This window comes from Eleutherodactylus coqui, chromosome 6 (genome assembly GCF_035609145.1).
Source record: "Eleutherodactylus coqui strain aEleCoq1 chromosome 6, aEleCoq1.hap1, whole genome shotgun sequence".
In the NCBI taxonomy this organism is placed as follows: Eukaryota; Metazoa; Chordata; class Amphibia; order Anura; family Eleutherodactylidae; genus Eleutherodactylus; species Eleutherodactylus coqui.
Window position 1 is genome coordinate 144,542,539 of NC_089842.1, and position 20,235 is coordinate 144,562,773.

At 45.1% G+C, this 20,235-nt stretch overlaps 1 protein-coding gene across 2 annotated transcripts in view; it reads left to right on the forward strand.

The window, feature by feature from the left end:
* The window catches only part of KASH5 (KASH domain containing 5), a 64,973-nt gene extending 45,113 nt beyond the window's left edge, over window positions 1-19,860 (forward strand). For both annotated transcript variants that reach the window (XM_066607808.1, XM_066607809.1), the window contains 4 exons: window positions 7,667-7,806; window positions 16,825-16,932; window positions 18,631-18,842; window positions 19,703-19,860. In XM_066607808.1, the coding sequence (XP_066463905.1) occupies window positions 7,667-7,806; window positions 16,825-16,932; window positions 18,631-18,823 (441 nt within the window). In that variant the 3' untranslated portion in view covers window positions 18,824-18,842; window positions 19,703-19,860. The remainder of the gene's footprint in view (window positions 1-7,666; window positions 7,807-16,824; window positions 16,933-18,630; window positions 18,843-19,702) is intronic.
* Window positions 19,861-20,235: the final 375 nt, after the last annotated feature.

Genomic DNA, 20,235 nt, shown 5'->3' on the forward strand with positions numbered 1-20,235 from the left:
GGAGAAGAGAAGTCTGGGGAAATCCAGGCTTTGTTCATCTTGATGAGTGTTAGCCTGTCGGCACTGTCGGTTGACAGGTGGGTACGCTTATCTGTGATGATTCCCCCAGCCGCACTAAACACCCTCTCCGACAAGACGCTAGCCGCAGGACAAGCAAGCACCTCCAGGGCATACAGCGCTAGTTCAGGCCACGTGTCCAGCTTCGACACCCAGTAGTTGTAGGTGGCAGAGGCGTCACGGAGGACGGTCGTGCGATCGGCTACGTACTCCCTCACCATCCTTTTACAGTGCTCCCGCCGACTCAGCCTTGACTGGGGAGCGGTGACACAGTCTTGCTGGGGAGCCATAAAGCTGTCCAGGCCCTTAAAGACTGTTGCACTGCCTGGGCTGTACATGCTGCTCGATCTCCGCACCTCCCCTGCTACCTGGCCCTCGGAACTGCGCCTTCTGCCACTAGCGCTGTCGGATGGGAATTTTACCATCAGCTTGTCCGCCAGGGTCCTGTGGTATAGCAACACTCTCGAACCCCTTTCCTCTTCGGGAATGAGAGTGGGAAGGTTCTCCTTATAGCGTGGGTCGAGCAGTGTGTACACCCAGTAATCCGTAGTGGCCAGAATGCGTGTAACGCGAGGGTCATGAGAAAGGCATCCTAACATGAAGTCAGCCATGTGTGCCAGGGTACCTGTACGCAACACATGGCTGTCTGCACTAGGAAGATCACTTTCAGGATCCTCATCCTCCTCCTCCTCCTCCTCCTCAGGCCATACACGCTGAAATGATGACAGGCAAGCAGCATGGGTACCGTCAGCAGTGGGCCAAGCTGTCTCTTCCCCCTCCTCCTCATCCTCCTCATGCTCCTCCTCCTCCTCCTGAACGCGCTGAGATATAGACAGGAGGGTGCTCTGACTATCCAGCGACATACTGTCTTCCCCCGGCTCTGTTTCCGAGCGCAAAGCGGCTGCCTTTATGGTTTGCAGGGAAGTTCTCAAGATGCATAGCAGAGGAATGGTGACGCTAATGATTGCAGCATCGCCGCTCACCACCTGGGTAGACTGCTCAAAGTTTCGAAGGACCTGGCAGATGTCTGCCAACCAGGCCCACTCTTCTGAAAATAATTGAGGAGGCTGACTCCCACTGCGCCGCCCATGTTGGAGTTGGTATTCCACTATAGCTCTACGCTGCTCATAGAGCCTGGCCAACATGTGGAGCGTAGAGTTCCACCGTGTGGGCACGTCGCACAGCAGTCGGTGCACTGGCAGATTAAACCGATGTTGCAGTGTCCGCAGGGTGGCAGCGTCCGTGTGGGACTTGCAGAAATGTGCGCAGAGCCGGCGCACCTTTCCGAGCAGGTCTGACAAGCGTGGGTAGCTTTTCAGAAAGCGCTGAACCACCAAATTAAAGACGTGGGCCAGGCATGGCACGTGCGTGAGGCTGCCGAGCTGCAGAGCCGCCACCAGGTTACGGCCGTTGTCACACACGACCATGCCCGGTTGGAGGCTCAGCGGCGCAAGCCAGCGGTCGGTCTGCTCTGTCAGACCCTGCAGCAGTTCCTGGGCCGTGTGCCTCTTATCTCCTAAGCTGAGTAGTTTCAGCACAGCCTGCTGACGCTTGCCCACCGCTGTGCTGCCACGCCGCGCGACACCGACTGCTGGCGACGTGCTGCTGCTGCTGACACATCTTGATTGCGAGACAGAGGTTGCGGAGGAGGAGGAGGAGGAGGGTGCTTTAGTGGAGGAAGCATACACCGCCGCAGATACCAGCACCGAGCTGGGGCCTGCAATTCTGGGGGTGGGTAGGACGTGAGCGGTCCCAGGCTCTGACTCTGTCCCAGCCTCCACTAAATTCACCCAATGTGCCGTCAGGGAGATGTAGTGGCCCTGGCCGCCTGTGCTTGTCCACGTGTCCGTTGTTAAGTGGACCTTGGCAGTAACCACGTTGGTGAGGGTGCGTACAATGTTGCGGGAGACGTGGTCGTGCAGGTCTGGGACGGCACATCGGGAAAAGTAGTGGCGACTGGGAACTGAGTAGCGCGGGGCCGCCGCCTCCATCATACTTTTGAAGGACTCCGTTTCCACAACCCTATACGGCAGCATCTCAAGGCTGATAAATTTGGCTATGTGGACGGTTAACGCTTGAGCGTGCGGGTGCGTGGCGGCGTACTTGCGCTTGCGCTCAAACACTTGTGCTAGCGACGGCTGGACGGTGCGGTGCGAGACATTGGTGGATGGGGCCGAGGACAGCGGAGGTGAGGGTGTGGGTGCAGGCCAGGAGACGGTAGTTCCTGTGTCCTCAGAGCGGGGTTGGATCTCAGTGGCAGGTTGGGGCACAGGGGGAGAGGCAGCGGTGCAAACCGGAGGCGGTGAACGGCCTTCGTCCCACCTTGTGGGGTGCTTGGCCATCATATGTCTGCGCATGCTGGTGGTGGTGAGGCTGTTGGTGGTGGCTCCCCGGCTGATCTTGGCGCGACAAAGGTTGCACACCACTGTTCGTCGGTCGTCAGGCGTCTCTGTGAAAAACTGCCAGACCTTAGAGCACCTCGGCCTCTGCAGGGTGGCATGGCGCGAGGGTGTGCTTTGGGAAACAGTTGGTGGATTATTCGGTCTGGCCCTGCCTCTACCCCTGGACACCGCACTGCCTCTTGCAACCTGCCCTGCTGCTGCCCGTGCCTCCCCCTCTGAAGACCTGTCCTGTGTAGGCGTTGCACACCAGGTGGGGTCAGTCACCTCATCGTCCTGCTGCTCTTCCCTTCGAATCCTCTGTGCGCTCCTCCCTCGGACTTACTGCCCTTACTACTACCTCACTGCAAGACAACTGTGTCTCATCGTCATCGTCCTCCTCACCCACTGAAAGGTCTTGAGACAGTTGCCGGAAGTCCCCAGCCTCATCCCCCGGACCCCGGGAACTTTCCAATGGTTGGGCATCAGTGACGATAAACTCCTCTGGTGGGAGAGGAACCACTGCTGCCCAATCTGAGCAGGGGCCCGAGAACAGTTCCTGGGAGTCTGCCCGCTCCTGAGCATGTGTCATTGTAGTGGAGTGAGGAGGCTGGGAGGAAGGAGGAGTAGCAGCCAGAGGATTTGGATTTGCAGCACTGGACGGCGCAGAACTGTGGGTGGATGATAGCTTGCTCGAAGCACTTTCTGCCATCCACGACAGGACCTGCTCACACTACTCATTTTCTAATAAAGGTCTCCCGCGTGGACCCATTAATTGGGCGATGAATGTGGGGACGCCAGAAACGTGCCTCTCTCCTAATCGCGCAGCAGTCGGCTGTGATACACCTTGATCAGGAGCTCGCCCTGTGCCCACACCCTCACTTGGGCCTATGCGTCCTCGGCCACGTCCACGTCCTCTAGGCTTACCCCTACCCCTCAGCATGCTGTATTACCAGTGATTTCCCAGGCAGGAAATAAATTGGCGCAAGCCTGCAGGACAAATAGAATGTTTCCCTTTTTGGGAAACGGAGGGCCCACTGACTATATTCAATCAGATAAGATATGTGTTGCACAGAAATGCAGTTATATGAAGTGCAGCAGAGCGGTTACTTTTCACAGGCAGCAAATAAATTGGTGCAAGCCTGCAGGACAAATAGAATGTTTCCCTTTTTGGGAAACGGAGGGCCCACTGACTATATTCAATCAGATAAGATATGTGTTGCACAGAAATGCAGTTATATGAAGTGCAGCAGAGCGGTTACTTTTCACAGGCAGCAAATAAATTGGCGCAAGCCTGCAGGACAAATAGAATGTTTCCCTTTTTGGGAAACGGAGGGCCCACTGACTATATTCAATCAATAATATATGTCTTCTGGCCCTGCCTACACAATTCTCTCCCTGTAGTATTACTGCAAGGCGCAATGCTCTGCAGACAGCCGATTTTGAAAAGAAAAAAATATGCAACACTGCTAACAGCAGCCTGCACAGTACTGCACACGGATAGATGTGGCCCTAAGAAGGACCGTTGGGGTTCTTGAAGCCTACACTCACTCCTAACACTCTCCCTACCTAACCACCACTTCTGTCCCTGGACTATTACTGCAAGGCGCAATGCTCTGCAGACTGCCGATTTTGAAAAAAAAAAAATTTGTGCAACACTGCTAACAGCACCCTCCACAGTACTGCACACGGATAGATGTGGCCCTGAGAAGGACCGTTGGGGTTCTTGAAGCCTACACTCACTCCTAACACTCTCCCTACAGCAGCACCAGCAGCAGCACTTTCCCTCAGCTAACTCACAAGACATCTGAGGCGAGCCGCGGGAGGGGCCGACTTTTATACTCGGGTGACATCTGATCTCCCCAGCCACTCACAGCAGGGGGGTGGTATAGGGCTTGAACGTCACAGGGGGAAGTTGTAATGCCTTCCCTGTCTTTCAATTGGCCAGAAAAGCGCGCTAACGTCTCAGAGAGGAAACTGAAAGTAACCGGAACATCGCGTGGTACTCGTTACGAGTAACGAGTATCCCGAACACCCTAAAATTCGCACGAATATCAAGCTCGGACGAGTACGTTCGCTCATCTCTACACAACAGCGTTTGTGGTTATTCTTAAGATGTTTTATATTGTAGTGATGTCACAATAGTAACATAGTATGTAAGGCCGAAAAAAGACATATGTCAATCCAGTTCAGCCTATTACCCCCACAATGTTGATACAGAGAAAGGCAAAAACCCCAATGAGGTAGAAGCCAATTTTCCCTTTGTAAGGGCGAAAAAATTCCTTCCCGACTTCAATCTGGCAATCAGAATAATCCCTGGATCACCGACCTTTCTGAAGTAATTAGTGACTGCAACATATAATATTGTTACACTGAAGAAAGATGTCCAGGCCCCCTTGAACTCTTTTATCGGATTCTCCATCACCATGTCCCCAGGCAGAGAGTTCCTTAGTCTCACTGCTCTTACAGTAAAGAACCCCCTTCTATGTTGTGTAGAAACTTTCTTTTCCCTAGATGTAGAGGACACCCCCTTGTAAGTCACAGTCCTGGGTATAAATAGATTATGGGAGAAATTTCTGTATTGTCCTCTGATATATTTATACATAGTTATTAGGTCGCCCCTCAGACTGCTTTTTAAAAAAAACAAAATAACCCCTATTTTGATAACCTCTCGGGGTATTGTCGTCCACCCATTCCATTTACCGTATATACCGGCGTATAAGGCGATGGGGCGTTTAAGACGACCCCCCAACTTTCACCTTATACGCCGGTAATACAGTGGAGAAAAAAAAAATCATTACTCACCTCCCCCAGCGTTCTGCGGCGCAGCTGCAGGCTGTCGCTCCCTCCTGGTCCCGGCAGAGCATTGCTTTCTGAATGCGGGGCTTGAAATCCCCGCCTCCAGAAAGCTAATACACACGCCGTCAGCCAGTTACAGCCATTCAATGGCATCATTGAATGGCTGTGATTGGCTAAAACACACGTGGCTTCAGCCAATCACACTATTCAATGACATCATTGAATGGCTGTAACTGGCTGACGGCGTGTGTATTAGCTTTCTGGAGGCGGGGATTTCAAGCCCCGCATTCAGAAAGCAATGCTCTGCTGGAGACCAGGAGGGAGCGACAGCCTGCCGGAGCGCGACAGAACGCCGGGGGAGGTGAGTACTGATTTTTTTTTTTTGACACTTTTTTTTTGTATTACCGGCGTATAAGACGACCCCCGACTTCAGAGAAGATTTTTCGGGGGTTCAAAAGTCGTCTTATATGCCGGTATATACGGTATCACTTTAGTTGAACCAGCTCAAGCTCTGATTTGTCCATCTTACGTACCGGTGCTCAAAACTGTCAACAGTATTCCATGTTTGGTCTGACCAATGACTTGTAAAGAAAAAGAACAATGTTCTCGTCGTGTGTCCCTTGACCTCTTTTCATGCACCCCATGATCCTACTTGCCTTGGCAGCAGCTGCCTGACACTGGTTCCTCCAGTTAAGTTTACAGTTAACTAAATGCCCAAGTCCTTTTCCATGTCAGTATTGCCAGCTGGTTTCCGATTTAGGCTAATTCCACATGGGGGATTTTGATGCAAAAAAATAGTGTCAAAATCGCATCTTTGTTCACTGCATTTTTGGAGCATCAGCGATGCTTTTTTTCTTAGTGAATAATCCTGCATCGCTGCCTCCTGCGATAAAATCGTGTGAAAAGAAAAATGGGCGTTTTTTCGAATGTAAATATCGCATCGCAACACGTTTGTGTGATGCGATAAAACGCAGGCTCCATAGAGATGCATGGGAGATATAAAACCACAAAACGCAGAAAGATAGAGCAAGCCACGATTTTTTATCTCCTGAACATCACGAGTGAAAACATTGCTGACTAAGGGCTCCTGCACACTTGCATTTTACTTACACGTTTTTTCCACACGATATCGCTGCATTTTTTTCACGCAATTGTCAATGGGACTTTCTGATGTTAAAAATGCATCGCAAGTTTGTGTTTTGCAATCTTTGTGCAATGCGTTTTTAACATTAGAAAGTCCCATTGACAATCGAGTTAAAAAAAATGCAGCGATATCGCGTGAAAAAAACGCGCAAGAAAAACGCAAGTGGGTATTCACCCTAACGCAGCAGGCAAAAAACGCGCAATTTTCTCGCCCATGTGAAACCACTGTAGAGGTGCACTACAGAAAAGGGCCTGTAGAGGGCAACAGACAGGCATTCTGGTGCCTGAGATAAGGGAAAACACCCATCGGTGTGGTCAGGAAGTAGGATATAGGTGTGCATTCCTGCTGCAGTCGGAGGAGATGTTGGCTGAGAGAGCCAGAGAGACGGCTCAGTGGAGCTAGGAGGGCTGTTAGCCCCAGGGTCTAGAAGCTTGAAGTGGGATTACCACTTGCCTGGTGGACCTGAGCACCCTGCGTGGTGCAGATTTGAATGGACTATGTCATGTGGATCGTTTGTGTGGCTGTATAGCCTGACAGCCTGAGGAGAGGCATACAGGCTGACAGCCTGAGGAGAAAGCCTTTGACCACCTTGTATGGTGCAACTTGCGTTTAAAGTTTTGTATGGACTAGAGCACCTTGCGGTGTGCCTCTGCTACTTTGAAGGATTTTATCTTCTGTCTTGCTGTGCTGGAAAATAAAAAGGAAGCAAGCTTTATTCCACTTTTTCGTCCTGTGTATGGCCTCCGCCCCTCCCCTGGAGGACACTTTATCACACCACCCTAAGTGTGTAATGGTGACATGTATTTCCCTGCCCATGTGCAGAACCTTACATTTATCAGTGTTAAACCTCATTTGCCACTTTTCTGCCCCGAACTTATCCAGATCCTCTTGCAACCTCCTTGTGTCCTCTCTCGTGTTCTTAACGTTACATAGTTTTGTATCATCTGTAAATATTGATATTTACATAATCCTTCTACCAGGTGATCAATAAATATATTAAAAAGAATAGTGACTGCCTTTATTTTTAGGTTCTGTCAGAAGCGGTTTAGTTTTTGTTACTAGGCAGTGTATTACGTGATCATGCCACAGAAGTCCTAATTGAATTGTCCACAGGGAATACAGATATCAATGTGCCTCCCACACAAGATTGATGATCTGGGGATAAATGTGAGGTGGGTGGGAGTGTGTGCAGTAAGTGACTAGTTGATACAAAATATGTAAGTACAATGTGTAGATGTCAGCAGCCCATACAGTTGTTCATTTTATGCATTCTTTTCTAAAACTGCAGCTGGAAGAGCAAAGCAATATCATGAAGGGCCTCAACTGCCTGACCCATCTTAAGTGTGCGTGGGAAACATACGCAAGCAAGCTAAGTGGAGCAAAGACGACCAACGCTAACAAAACACTGTGTCTCTCGCAGAGGACAAGGTAGCATCTCCAGTGTTCTTAAGAGGAAGAATTCATTCTTACACGAATTTACCATAGCTCTTCATTAGGTCCTTTAACCCCTTAGTGACACCCCAATTGTCTTTTTATGTCCTGCTGTTGCTATCTTCCTCTATACAGTGCGGGCGTCAGCTGTTTATTACAGCTGACACCCGCGGACAATAGCAGCAAGCGGCCGATCGCGGCTATTAGCCCTTTAAATGCCGTTGTCAATTCTGACAGTGGCATTTAAATCCCTCGTACGCCCCCCCCCCCCCCCCCCCCCCCCCCCGCGCACGATGAGATTAGGGAAACCGGGCAGGTGTTATGGCAGCTGGGGGCCTTCTGAAAGGCCACAGGGCTGCCTTAGCAGACTGCCTATCAAGCCATCCCTGTGGCAGGGCTTGATAGACTGCCTGTCAAAAAGCGGTATGATGTAATGCTATAGCATTACATCATACTGCAGGAGCAATCAAAGCATCGATGGTTGTAGTCCTCTATAAGGACTAAAAAAAAGTATAAAAATAAGATCAATAAAGTTTTACTAATTATTAAAAAAAAATTGCAATATAAAAAGAAACCAAAAATACATATTTGGTATCGCTGCGTCCGTAAAAGTCTGATCTATCAAATTAATGCATTTACCTCGCACGATGAACGTGGTCCGAAAAAAAAAAAGAAATCAAGAACGCCAGAAATGCACTTTTTTGGTCAGACGCAAAACAATCCAATTGCAGGAATACAGCTTTTTGTGGAAAAACTTGCTTTTTATTTTCTTGTGGTGCTTGAATAATACAGAGAACGCGTTTCGGTTATGAAAGAGGTGAACAAGGTTTCATAACCGAAACGCGTTCTCTGTATTATTCAAGCACCACAAGAAAATAAAAAGCAAGTTTTTCCACAAAAAGCTGTATTCCTGCAATTGGATTGTTTTGCGTCTGTCAGAGCCAGAAGTAGCTGGATGGCAATCAGCTTGTGAGTATACTTGCTAGCGGAACTGAGGTGTGCAGCACATGAAGACAAGGTGGGACTTTTTATTGCTTACTTTTTTGGTCACCCTATCTCCGAGAAAAAAATTTAACAATGGTACCAACGAAAACGACAGGATGTACTGCACAAAATGAGCCCTTACACAACTATGTCAACAGAAAAATAAAGCTATTCTACGCAGAAAACGGACACAGAAAATATTTTTTAAAAATTAAATATCTTAAAAAAAAAAATACAAGTAGTACAGCAAAAAAAAAAAAAAACTATATAAGTTTTGTATCGTAGTAACCTACTGACCTATAGAATAAAGTTATCATGTCATTTTTGTTGCAGTTTGTGTGCTGTAGAAACAGGACGCACCGAAAGATGGCGGAATGTCATTTTTTCCACTACTTCTCTCCACTTGGAATTTTTTTTAAAGTTTTTCAGCACATGATATGGTACATTAAATAGCACCATTGAAATACATCACGTCCCGCAAAAAACATGACCTCATACAGCGACGTCGATGGATAAAAAAAGGAGCTACGATTTTTTTAAAAGGGAGGAGGAAAAAACGAAAATGGAAAAAAGCAAAAATGCTCAGTCACGAAGGGGTTGAATGGGATGTTTCGTCTATAGTTTTTTTCCCCTAACTTTAGCCAGACCGTGAAATATAATCATTTATTTTAGGAATATTTGTTATATTTTATTTTCTGCACACCATTATGGGAATACACATCTTGTAGGAACTGCTCCTCTGCAGTTCACAGGTAGATACCCTGTCTGCTGATCATGTGGCTTCCCCTCCAGCTTACCCTGCTGCTTAGAACATTATATCGCCCATCATGTACATCTGTGCCTGCACTGTAGAAAGGAGCAGACAGTATGTGTACATGATGGGTGTGGTCACATTGCGTATAAGGGAGGAGCTCAGCTGGAAGGGAAGTCGCATAATGGACAGACAGGACATCCTACTGCAGCAATAAAGGGCACTCTCTTATATCAAGTGACTGTTAGGGACAACAAGTCTGGGGCACAGGGGACAACAAAGTGTTATGGCTAAGTTAAATGTATAATGCCAGAAAAACATTGCCTCTTATTTTTGATGACCAGACAACCCCTTTAATAAATTAAAGAAGCACCTCCACGAAAATGGAATTTTCCATTCCTGCACCCCTCCCCTGATTGCCAGTCACACTCTGGCCAGCTCCTATGTAATGCACTCTCTTTCATGCAGTGCAGCCTCCTGTCTGATGCTTATTAGGTACCATCTCAACGTTGCATATACTTTTACTGTTCTGTGCTATCAATGCCCTGATACATCAGCATAGCATTACATGAGCAGCTACAGACTGTCCAATCTTTGCCTGCTGGAAGGACAGTGCAAATATAATTAACTTCTGCATTCACCTAAATAAGCTAAAGAGCAAAGATATACAGCCATGGAGGATAAACAATAATCTTCATTATAACTGTGCCTCTAATAATCAGCAGTAATGTGATAGAAGTTATTGTCCTCCCTCAGAACAGCATGTGCGGTACAGTCCATGTAATTTCAGTTCCAGTGACTGAGCTCTGGTGACCCCTTGGGAAAACAGAAGGGCAAGTAACTCCCAGAGGGTCACCACGAGATCACATGACCCAACTGAAGGCAATTTTTCAGATAGAAAGGAATAACTAAATAAAGCAACACTAGCTGATGTGTGTGTATGTATATATAATATACACACACACATATATATACTAGCTGATATACCCGGCTTCGCCCGAGTTAATTTGGCACTGGTGTTTATCTGGTGTTCACACGAAAAATCTTATGAAGTCGTGGTTACTTTAGAGATACCGGAAAAACATATGTTCACCATTTTGCATAGTTCTCTGCGTTACCCAGGAAACACCACGTGGAGGTAACCATGCGACGTTTCCTTTATATAAAGTGACATCGGAAAGTGAGAGAATTAGATTCCGTACGTAAAATTTGGACGCTAATTCTTTTGCACTTAGAATTGAATAATCGAGTTGGGACCCATTAACTTTTCCTATTTATGACATATTCAATGCTTATGGCAAATTTCATGTTTCTATGACTTTGGGAAGTGAGAGATTTAGATTCTGTATGTAAAATTTCGACGCTAATTCTTTTGCACTTAGAATTGAATAATCGAATTGGGACCCATTAGCGTTTCCTATTTATGACATAATCAATGCTCGTGCCAAATTTCACGTTTCTATCACACCGGAAAGTGAGAAAATTACATTCCGTGCGTATAATTTGGACGCTAATTCTTTTGCGTATAGAATTGAATAATCGAGTTGGGACCCATTAGCTTTTCCTATTTATGTCATATTCAATGCTTATGGCAAATTTCATGTTTCTATGACTTTGGGAAGTGAGAGATTTAGATTCTGTACGTAAAATTTCGACGCTAATTCTTTTGCACTTAGAATTGAATAATCGAACTGGGACCCATTAACTTTTCCTATTTATGACATAATCAATGCTCGTGCCAAATTTCACGTTTCTATGACACCGGAAAGTGAGAAAATTACATTCCGTGCGTAAAATTTGGACGCTAATTCTTTTGCGCATAGAATTGAATAATCGAGTTGGGACCCATTAGCTTTTCCTATTTATGACATAATCAATGCTCCTGCCAAATTTCGAGTTTCTATGACACCGGAAAGTGAGAATTAGATTCTGTACGTAAAATTTGGACGCTAATTCTTTTGCGCATAGAATTGAATAATCGAGTTGGGACCCATTAGCTTTTCCTATTTATGACATAATCAATGCGCGTGCCAAATTTTAAGTTTCTATGACATTGGGAAGTGAGAGATTTAGATTCCGTACGCAAAATTTCGACGCCAATTCTTTTGCGCTAGAATTGAATAATCGAGTTGGGACCCAATTACTTTTCCTATTTTGGAGATAATCTATGCTTCTGCCAAATTTCATGTTTCTACGACATCGGGAAGTTGGAGAACTTTTGGCGAGTCAGTCAGTCAGTGAGTCAGTCAGTCAGTGCTTTTGTCATATATATATATGGACTGGATAATTAATGAATTGAAAAAAATCCACAGGAGTGGCTCTTTAAGTGCATCTCTGTTTGCCTCTCTGACTAAGGGTGCGTTCACACGAGCGCATAAACGGCGCGTTTTTGCGACCAAACGTATATACGTGACCATCTGAGGCAATGGTTTCGAATGTATTCGTTCACATGGGCGATTTTACGGCGCGTAAAAACGGCAACCCGAAAAAAAAACGGAACATATGCGACCGAAATACGCGCCAACGCATATTCGATGGCCGAAAAGATAGTTTGCAAAGTAGGAACAAACGAAAATACGCTTTCTAGCTCTGGTCGTGATCGGCGAAAAACGTTCTCTCCGGCGATTATACGTTGCGCTCGTGCGAACGTAAATACGCCTACGCTCGTGTGAACGCACCCTAAAATCTACACCAACTTTGATCTAATGTAGATTTTCACTATAATTCATGCCAATTTCAGATATAAAGTATAGGAAATATGCTGAGCTGTGGAAGGCCACGCCAAATCACTGGGAAGGGAAGAGGGAGAAAAAGTAGAAAAAAAAATGTTTAATCTAAGAAAAACTTTAATCAAGGGTTTTTTTGATGTGATTTGAGGTGATTTTCTGAAGTTACATTTCCTTGTAAAAGCAAGTTGTATTTCAGGTTTTTTTTTTATTGCACAAATCTTGGCAAACGAAACAGTGGAGGTCATATAATAAGTGTCAAATAACCTGTTTCATTTATATAATCTATGCACAAAAATCTCTCTAAATGTATATGTGATATATAAGAAAACCTATGACAATATACAGCATATACCCAACGGATGTATATTAGTCTCTGAAAATATTCGTTAAGGTCTTATGCAAGTGTAGTACAATGGTTTTACAACATAAAAAAAATGAGCAAATGTCATAGAACAACAACATTTTTTGCTTACATGACTGATTGTGTTTACAGAACAGAAAACTAATGGCTTCTTACTTTATTTCAAAACTGTGGGCTGCATTCCCAAGAACGTATATCAGCTCGGTTTTCATCGTCATTCTCCTCTGCAGGGGGGGGGATGGAAGAGCCAGGAGCAGGAACTGAGCTCCCGCCCCCTCTCCGCCCCTCTGCACTATTTGCAATGGGAAGAGGCGGGACAGGGGCGGGGCTAATTCTCAGAACTGCAGGTTTTCTGCACGGACGGCTCCCGAAGCCTATGGAAACCATCCGTATCCGCGGTACACCTGCAGCAGAATTTCTGCTCTGCCGTGGGAGAGCAAGAGTTAAAAAAAAAAAGTGAGCGGTGCATGCACCCGGCACGCTGCCCGCGTGCCAAGCACCTCCACCGGGCCAAAGAAAGAAGATCCAGCCGTGACGGAGGGCAGATCCGCAGCGTCCCTACAGGTAAGTAAAATCTTATTTTCAGGCCTCATGTCTGCAGGAAAGGAGGGACCCGCTGCGGGATTCTGCATGGAGAATCTGCGCGGGCCCGAATTTCCCAGTGGACATGAGGCCTTAGGGCTTTTACCCACTAGCGTTTTTTTTAACGCTGTGATATCGCTGCGTTTTTTTCAATGTGACTTTCTAATGCTAAAATCGCAAGTTTGTGCTGTTGCAATTTTTGCGCGATGTCATTTTAACATTAGAAAGTCCCATTGAAAAAAAAACACAGCGATATCGCAGCCTCAAAAAAACCTTTACTTGGATGTCTGCTGGAACAGTATAGCTAGTGGGAGGACTTAACACTTTTTATGCTTAGTGTCGCCTCCTAGTGGCAGAAGCTATACCCATGGTCGTTGCAGTGTCCCCCAGTGATACAGACGAGAAATATGCTGTACAGCAGCCTTTTGGGCCATTCAATGAACAGGAGGGGGCCAATCAACGTCTATGAGAGACTGTTCTAGGCATGCTCTGTGACCCGTACAGAGGTCATTTTGCAAGGAAGGAGTGTAGATAGTCACAGCTGATCACCTATTGTTAATGTTGGATCCGGTGTTAGCTATATATAGGTGGTTAGCTTTTATTGTAATCCTGCCTGTGATGATATGACTGCTGCAAGAATGTCTCTACAGAACAGGAAGTATCACTCTATTATTAGGCTGTGAACAATGTCAAGTTTTTGTTTTAATGTAGATTGTGACTAAAATTTGTATTAAAAAATATAAAATATTCCTAAATGAGGTTTAACATAAAAACTTGAATTATACAAAAGAAAAAGTTTGGTGCTGTGTTAACCAGTAGAACAAAATTAAAAGGATACCCTTTAATGGCTAACAAAGGAATGAGGTTAAACAGCAAGCTTTCAAGACACACAGTGCCTGTAGAAGACACATAAGTGACATTATATATGAGTATAGACCTGGTGTGATTGACATTCCATGGGGCGGGGAACAACGGAATGAGTTTGAAGTAAACTCCTTAATTAGTCTGAAAAATCTATCTTAGGGTGCATTCCCACAAACGTATATCGGCTCGGTTTTCACGCCGAGCCGATATACGTCATCCTCATGTGCAAGGGGGGGGTGGGAGGATGGAAGAGCCAGGAGCAGGAACTGAGCTCCCGCCCCCTCTCTGCCTCCTCTCCGCCCCTCTGCACTATTTGCAATGGGGAGAGGTGGAACAGGGGCAGGGCTAATTCTCAGAACTTAGCCCCACCCCCATCCCACCTCCTTTCATTGCAAATAGTGCAGAGGGGCGGAGAGGAGGCAGAGAGGGGGCAGGAGCTCAGTTCCTGCTCCTGGCTCTTCCATCCTCTCCCCCCCCCCCCCCCCCCCTGCACATGAGGACGACATATATCGGCTCGGCGTGAAAACCGAGCCGATATACGTTTGTGGGAATGCAGCCTTAAGTGCTAACTATTAAGGGACTTCCCTTCCTTCTAATTTGCTGTCTACTGCCTGTTGACATATAAAATCTTCCTTTAGTTTTAGAGGCACAGAGTCAGATTAGAGGACGCAGGCATGGGTCTTTGCTTGCTACTGTCTCATGGTACAGTCATTTATGTAGAGGTGAGGGGCAGGAAGTGAGAGAGATTCACACAGACATGCTGCAGCAGCTAATAGTATTTGTTGCCTCACAGCTACCGAAACCATATATAGACTGCTCAGTACTACTGGATAATGTCCTCCTGTCCTCCATGACGCTGTTATTTATGAAGGGGTGTTACAGAACGAGAACATATCCTGCTCTCATATATGTGCAGGGTATAGGAGCCATCATAGCAGCTAGTCTCAGCCCACCAGCTCTGTGAAGACTGAGAATTAGAAACAGAGCCCGCAGAACTGAAAACTTGTAAAAAAAAACTTAAGCATACAAGTCATATAATAATCCAAAATAAAAGTTGCATTCCTAATGTATACACCCATGGCAGCTTATCCTGGAAAGTCAGGTTCACGTTAACACTTTGAGTACTGCGCCAACCAAAAGCAGGTGACTGGAAGGTTTCCACAGGGGCTCCATCACTCAAAAAAATGGGTAACAGTTTCCTTTACTCGAATAGGAAATATTTTATTGGTATTCACAGGGTTGGACTGCCTGTCCATGGCAGAATATCGTAAGCAATATTCCACCGCAGGGGAGGAGGGGGGAGCACTGTAAGGTCCCCGCGATGAGTATCTAATTGATAGGCTCACCCCGGAGAATCACAGCATGCCACAGTTTTAATCACGCAAGTGGAGAATTGCAATGATTCTCCGCTCATGGACGTTGGGCTGCGCTTTCCATAGTTATCCTATGGAAAGCGTGTCATGTGCGCTCCGCGGGTGATTTATCGCCGCAGATCTCACTATGACATCTCCTTTGTAGACAGGCAGCCTTATTCAAAAGAGAGGCAGATTTGGGGATATCATCACAAATAAACTATAAAAGACAGGTACACAATCCGCACCTCACAGAAAAAAGGCAGGTACCTGGTTTTCATTTTAGAACATGTGGATTGCCTTGGGCTGTGTTCAAAAGTGCCTCTAATACGCTCCTTATTTTCGGGAGACGTGTGTGGGCGCCCAGTGCTTTTCTGTTTGCACATGCAACCAACAAGTTTTCTGTGCCACTCATAAATTTGCTTGTGATGAGGCGGCTGTTTTTGGAATCGATGCCAGAATTCCTGTTGCACCTGGACACTGGATTTACACTTCGCAAACTTTGTCCTGTGGTGTTACCATTTACCTTTAAACTGTAAGCAAGAAACAGTGGGGTGGCAGAAAATGAAGCTGAGGGCAGTATGTGCTGAATAGAGTAAATGAAAGTACATTGATTTTCATTAATAATCTTTAGATGTATAGCACCAACTTATTCCGCAGCTCTTCGAGGCACATGGGGACCACAAACCACACGAAAATTACAGAAATTACATGTGGTATTCAATTATTTGATCCATTCACACTTGCATATAATACACGCGTAAAAAAAAAAAGACCGCATGTTCTCTTCTCTTCTGGAGCCTATTGTGCTCTATGGAGGTGTATAAAGCGCTGTACATACACAATTACATTGCGTAGTTGCAGTGTTTACACGCAATGTAAAAAAATAAATGTTACTAGGAAGACTGCACATAACAGTGTGCGTGAGATACGCTGTCATGCTCAGTCCAAAGTAGCTGCCAAACAAAGCAATACACTGGCTTACACAGTAGTAAAACACTGCGTTATACATGCACGCCCGTGTAAATGAGCGCTTACTATGTCATATTATACATACAGGTTATATATTATTCTGCTCACTGAAGTGCAGATTGTGGACCTGTTTGTAATAATATCCCCAAATCTGCCCCTTATTTTTTGCATAATCTTGTAGAACATATTTGATAAAGATAAGATATACAGTAAATTGCAGCTCCACAGCCTAAAAGCATTGGGCACCCAACATGTTGAGGAGAGAATCTAGAAATTCATTATTTGTTGTTGAATATTGTACATAACACTTCCTCTTATTTCATTTCTATGGCACCAGTAACAGTTGTAGACAATTTAATCAGTTTCATAAGTACACCTAATTACAGATAATGTGTGACAAGCCATTCTATTACCAAACAGGTTGTGTACTCAGTGGTCGTTACTACCTATAAAGAAAGAACTGGCTGTGCACCACAGACTGCAGCAGAGAGGACAATCTGACATGGCAGCTGGAGAGTGGATAACCTGGTAGGTGAAATGTTACATCCAGGGATGGGATACATCAGCTTAGGAGGTAGAGCTAGTTCAAACTTGCATTTTAGTTTTTTTGTCTTTTTTTTTTTTTTTTTTGACTAAGCAAATGCTCCAAGACTGCAAACTGTGAATACTTGAGAGGTTGTCTGATGGTACCTTTGCCTAGCAAGCTGGTAAAGGTTAAAATACTACCAGAGCTATACTCCCCTGTTCTGTACCCCCTCTCCTCCCACCCCCAAAACCCTGGTCTCTTCTGTCCTTTGCCTACTTCTGGGTAGTGTGGTCACATTCCATCTAGGCACCAATAACTGGCTGCAGCTGTGCTAATGTTGAAGGCAGTGATTATCCACAGCAGTCATGAGTGCAGATGGAGTGTGACCATGCTCCCCAAATCTATATGGAGGCTTAAGAGGACCAAAGTGGTGCGTATAGCTCCATTTATTGTTTTAGATCTGTGCTAGCCTCTAGGAGAATAATCTGTTTCAGAGCGGGTATACGTATGAACGCACTGCCCATACGCAATGTATCATACGTAGCCTATACAAATATATAGGGCTCATGCTGTGTGGCATGGGGAGAAATAGAGCATCCTGAGATTTATTTCTCTTGCAGGTCTACAAGCACAAGGATTACTGAAAGTCCATTGACTCCACTCAGCATGTATCACATGTCTGTGCAACACACAGTGAAAATAGTTGTGGACATGAGCCCTAAGCAACCTTAGGCTATGCCAAAGCAAAAAACACTGTGACCTACTCTAATGGCCAGGAGTGGAGAAACCTCCAATCCTGGCCATTCAATTACTTACATGCTGTGCTCAATAGCAATCATGACATGACTGGAGGGTCACTTTAAGGAGTTGCCCAAGAATTCAGTAAACTGGGAGAAGTCCATGAAGCTTGTAAGAAACCCATCCTAGGACAAATTGAATGTATCCGTGGATGGAATCTAAAGGCCCCTTTACACGCAAAAAATAATCTTTCAAAAACTCAAAGATTGAGCGATCTATTTGCATTAAGTGTTTAAACATAGGCTGGGCTCTGTAAACAGCTGCCAGCACATTACTTTGTTCTCTCACGGCTGCCAGCAGATTGCATTGTTCTCCTTCCGGCTATTATAAACATGCCATGGGGAGAACAGTGTATGGTCTATTGAAAGATAAAAGGTATGTGCTTTCTCTCCCAGCTGCTGAACCATAGATTTTAAGTTAACCTTAAAATCATTCTTCAAACGAAAAGCGCGTGATGCCCGCATTTACATGCAACGATAGCACTCATTTTCGGCCATTTGAAGTAATTTAGAACAATAACTGTTGCGTGTAAAAGGGCCTTTACTCCACACGGTCTGTTCCCGTTACACTGAAGAGTCAGTCTGACAGGAAAAATTAGTCGTTATGTTTCGCCCCTCCTCCTACCTTCTGATGCATTCAATCCATTCTAGAACTGGTTTCTTACCAGCAGCATAGACTGGCCCTTTTGTATCATTCCTGGACAACTCCTTAACTACAGGGCGACATTTCTTTTCTATTTTACATTTGATACATTGTTTTCATGTGCTATTCCAATACACTACATGTTTACAACTCATCCCAGGAGTTATCACATCTTCCACATAACTCTGCTATTTGTTAGTTGTTTAGTGGAAAGCTTTTCCCCGATTCACGTTACATATTCCTGATACTATGACATTTAGGTTATTGGCAGAGGGAAGCTGCCTGTTGGCTCCGTTGATGACAAAGTCTTACTTTTCCACCTGGAGACTTCTGCTGCTGCTTCTCTGCACCTTGATCTTCTCCATATGGCCTGGAGAGAATGTCTGGACGGTTGTATCAGCGACCCTATGGCCTCACCTCAAACTGCAACATGTGAAGCTGCCACCGATATAGAGTTCTGCTCTTGATTCCAGTAAGAGGCATTACTAATAGTTTGTGTTTTTAATAGTTTGATAAGAATTAAAAATGTTAAGAGCAAGTTTAAACATATTCATGTACTTGTCCTCTAACCACACGTCCAACTTGTTAGTATTGTTAGAATCCGCAGAAAAATGCAGCATGCTGTGATTAGTTCCCACGCGTGCGATCCGCACAGCAGGGAAGAAAAAACCACATCCGCAAGCTTTAAATTGTTTTGCAGATGCTAATGCATCCCTATGGGTGGCTTGATTTGCGGATCTCCTACACATTCCACAAATCATATCCGCACGTGGACATTGGGCCTAAGGTTCCCACTGCATACGGCAAGCTTTATGTAAGCAGTCCATGCGTAGCGTTAACAGAACCAGAGCACAATACATTCAAGAGATTCTGGTTCAGGGATATTTTGGAGCAAGCATATTATAGAGTTAAAGAAACCCTAATTTATAGAAACACAGGAACCAATCTGCCAAACTCATCCCAAAGTATAAGAGAGATATATATGTGCAGCAAATCTTCCAACTAAAAACAGTAAAAAAAAAAAAAGGAGATCAGTGTTCTCCAATTTGAAGTCCATTTAGCTTGTACATTATGCCAAGCATCATTGATTCTAGCTCCCATCTAAAAATGTTGTTACACCTTTAAGATTACGGCTACAAGGTGACTGGGCTCACACAAGAATGGCAATGCTGCATTGCACCGTTATAAGTAATTATTGCGGACAACATGTGACTGATGCATAAAATCCAAACCTGCCGTATTTTGGTCACGAGCCTTTACCGGCACGGATTTCGGTGCAAGTTCTGTGGGACTCACTTGCCACGTAATTTTTTTTAATGTTTAACCCCTTAGTGACGAAGCCTGTTTGCGCCTTAGTGACGGAGCCAAACTTTGGAAATCTGACATGCGTCGTTCAACGTAGCATAACTCCATAAAGGCTTTACATATCCAAGTGATTCTGACATTGTTTTTTCGCCACATGTTGTACTTCATTTAGGTTGTAAAAAGAGACCGATATAATTTGTGTATATTTATTAAAAGTACCAATATTGGAAAAATTTTGAAAAAATTGTCATTTTTTCACATTTTCAACCGTAATAGCTCAAATATGTCCAAACATACTGTACAAATTTTTGATAAGATATATATTTCCATCTGTTTACTTTATTCTGAATGCACACTTGAAAAACTTTTGTGTTTTTTTTAACCATTTAGAGGACATACAAATTTAACATTACTTTTCAGCATTTTGAGGAACACTTTGCTTTCCTGCACCAAACCAAGTTTGCAGAGGCTCATAAGTGTCAGAATAATAGATACCCCCTCAAATGACCCCATTTTAAAAACTACACCCCTTAGTGTATTCACTGAGCGGTGTCATGAGT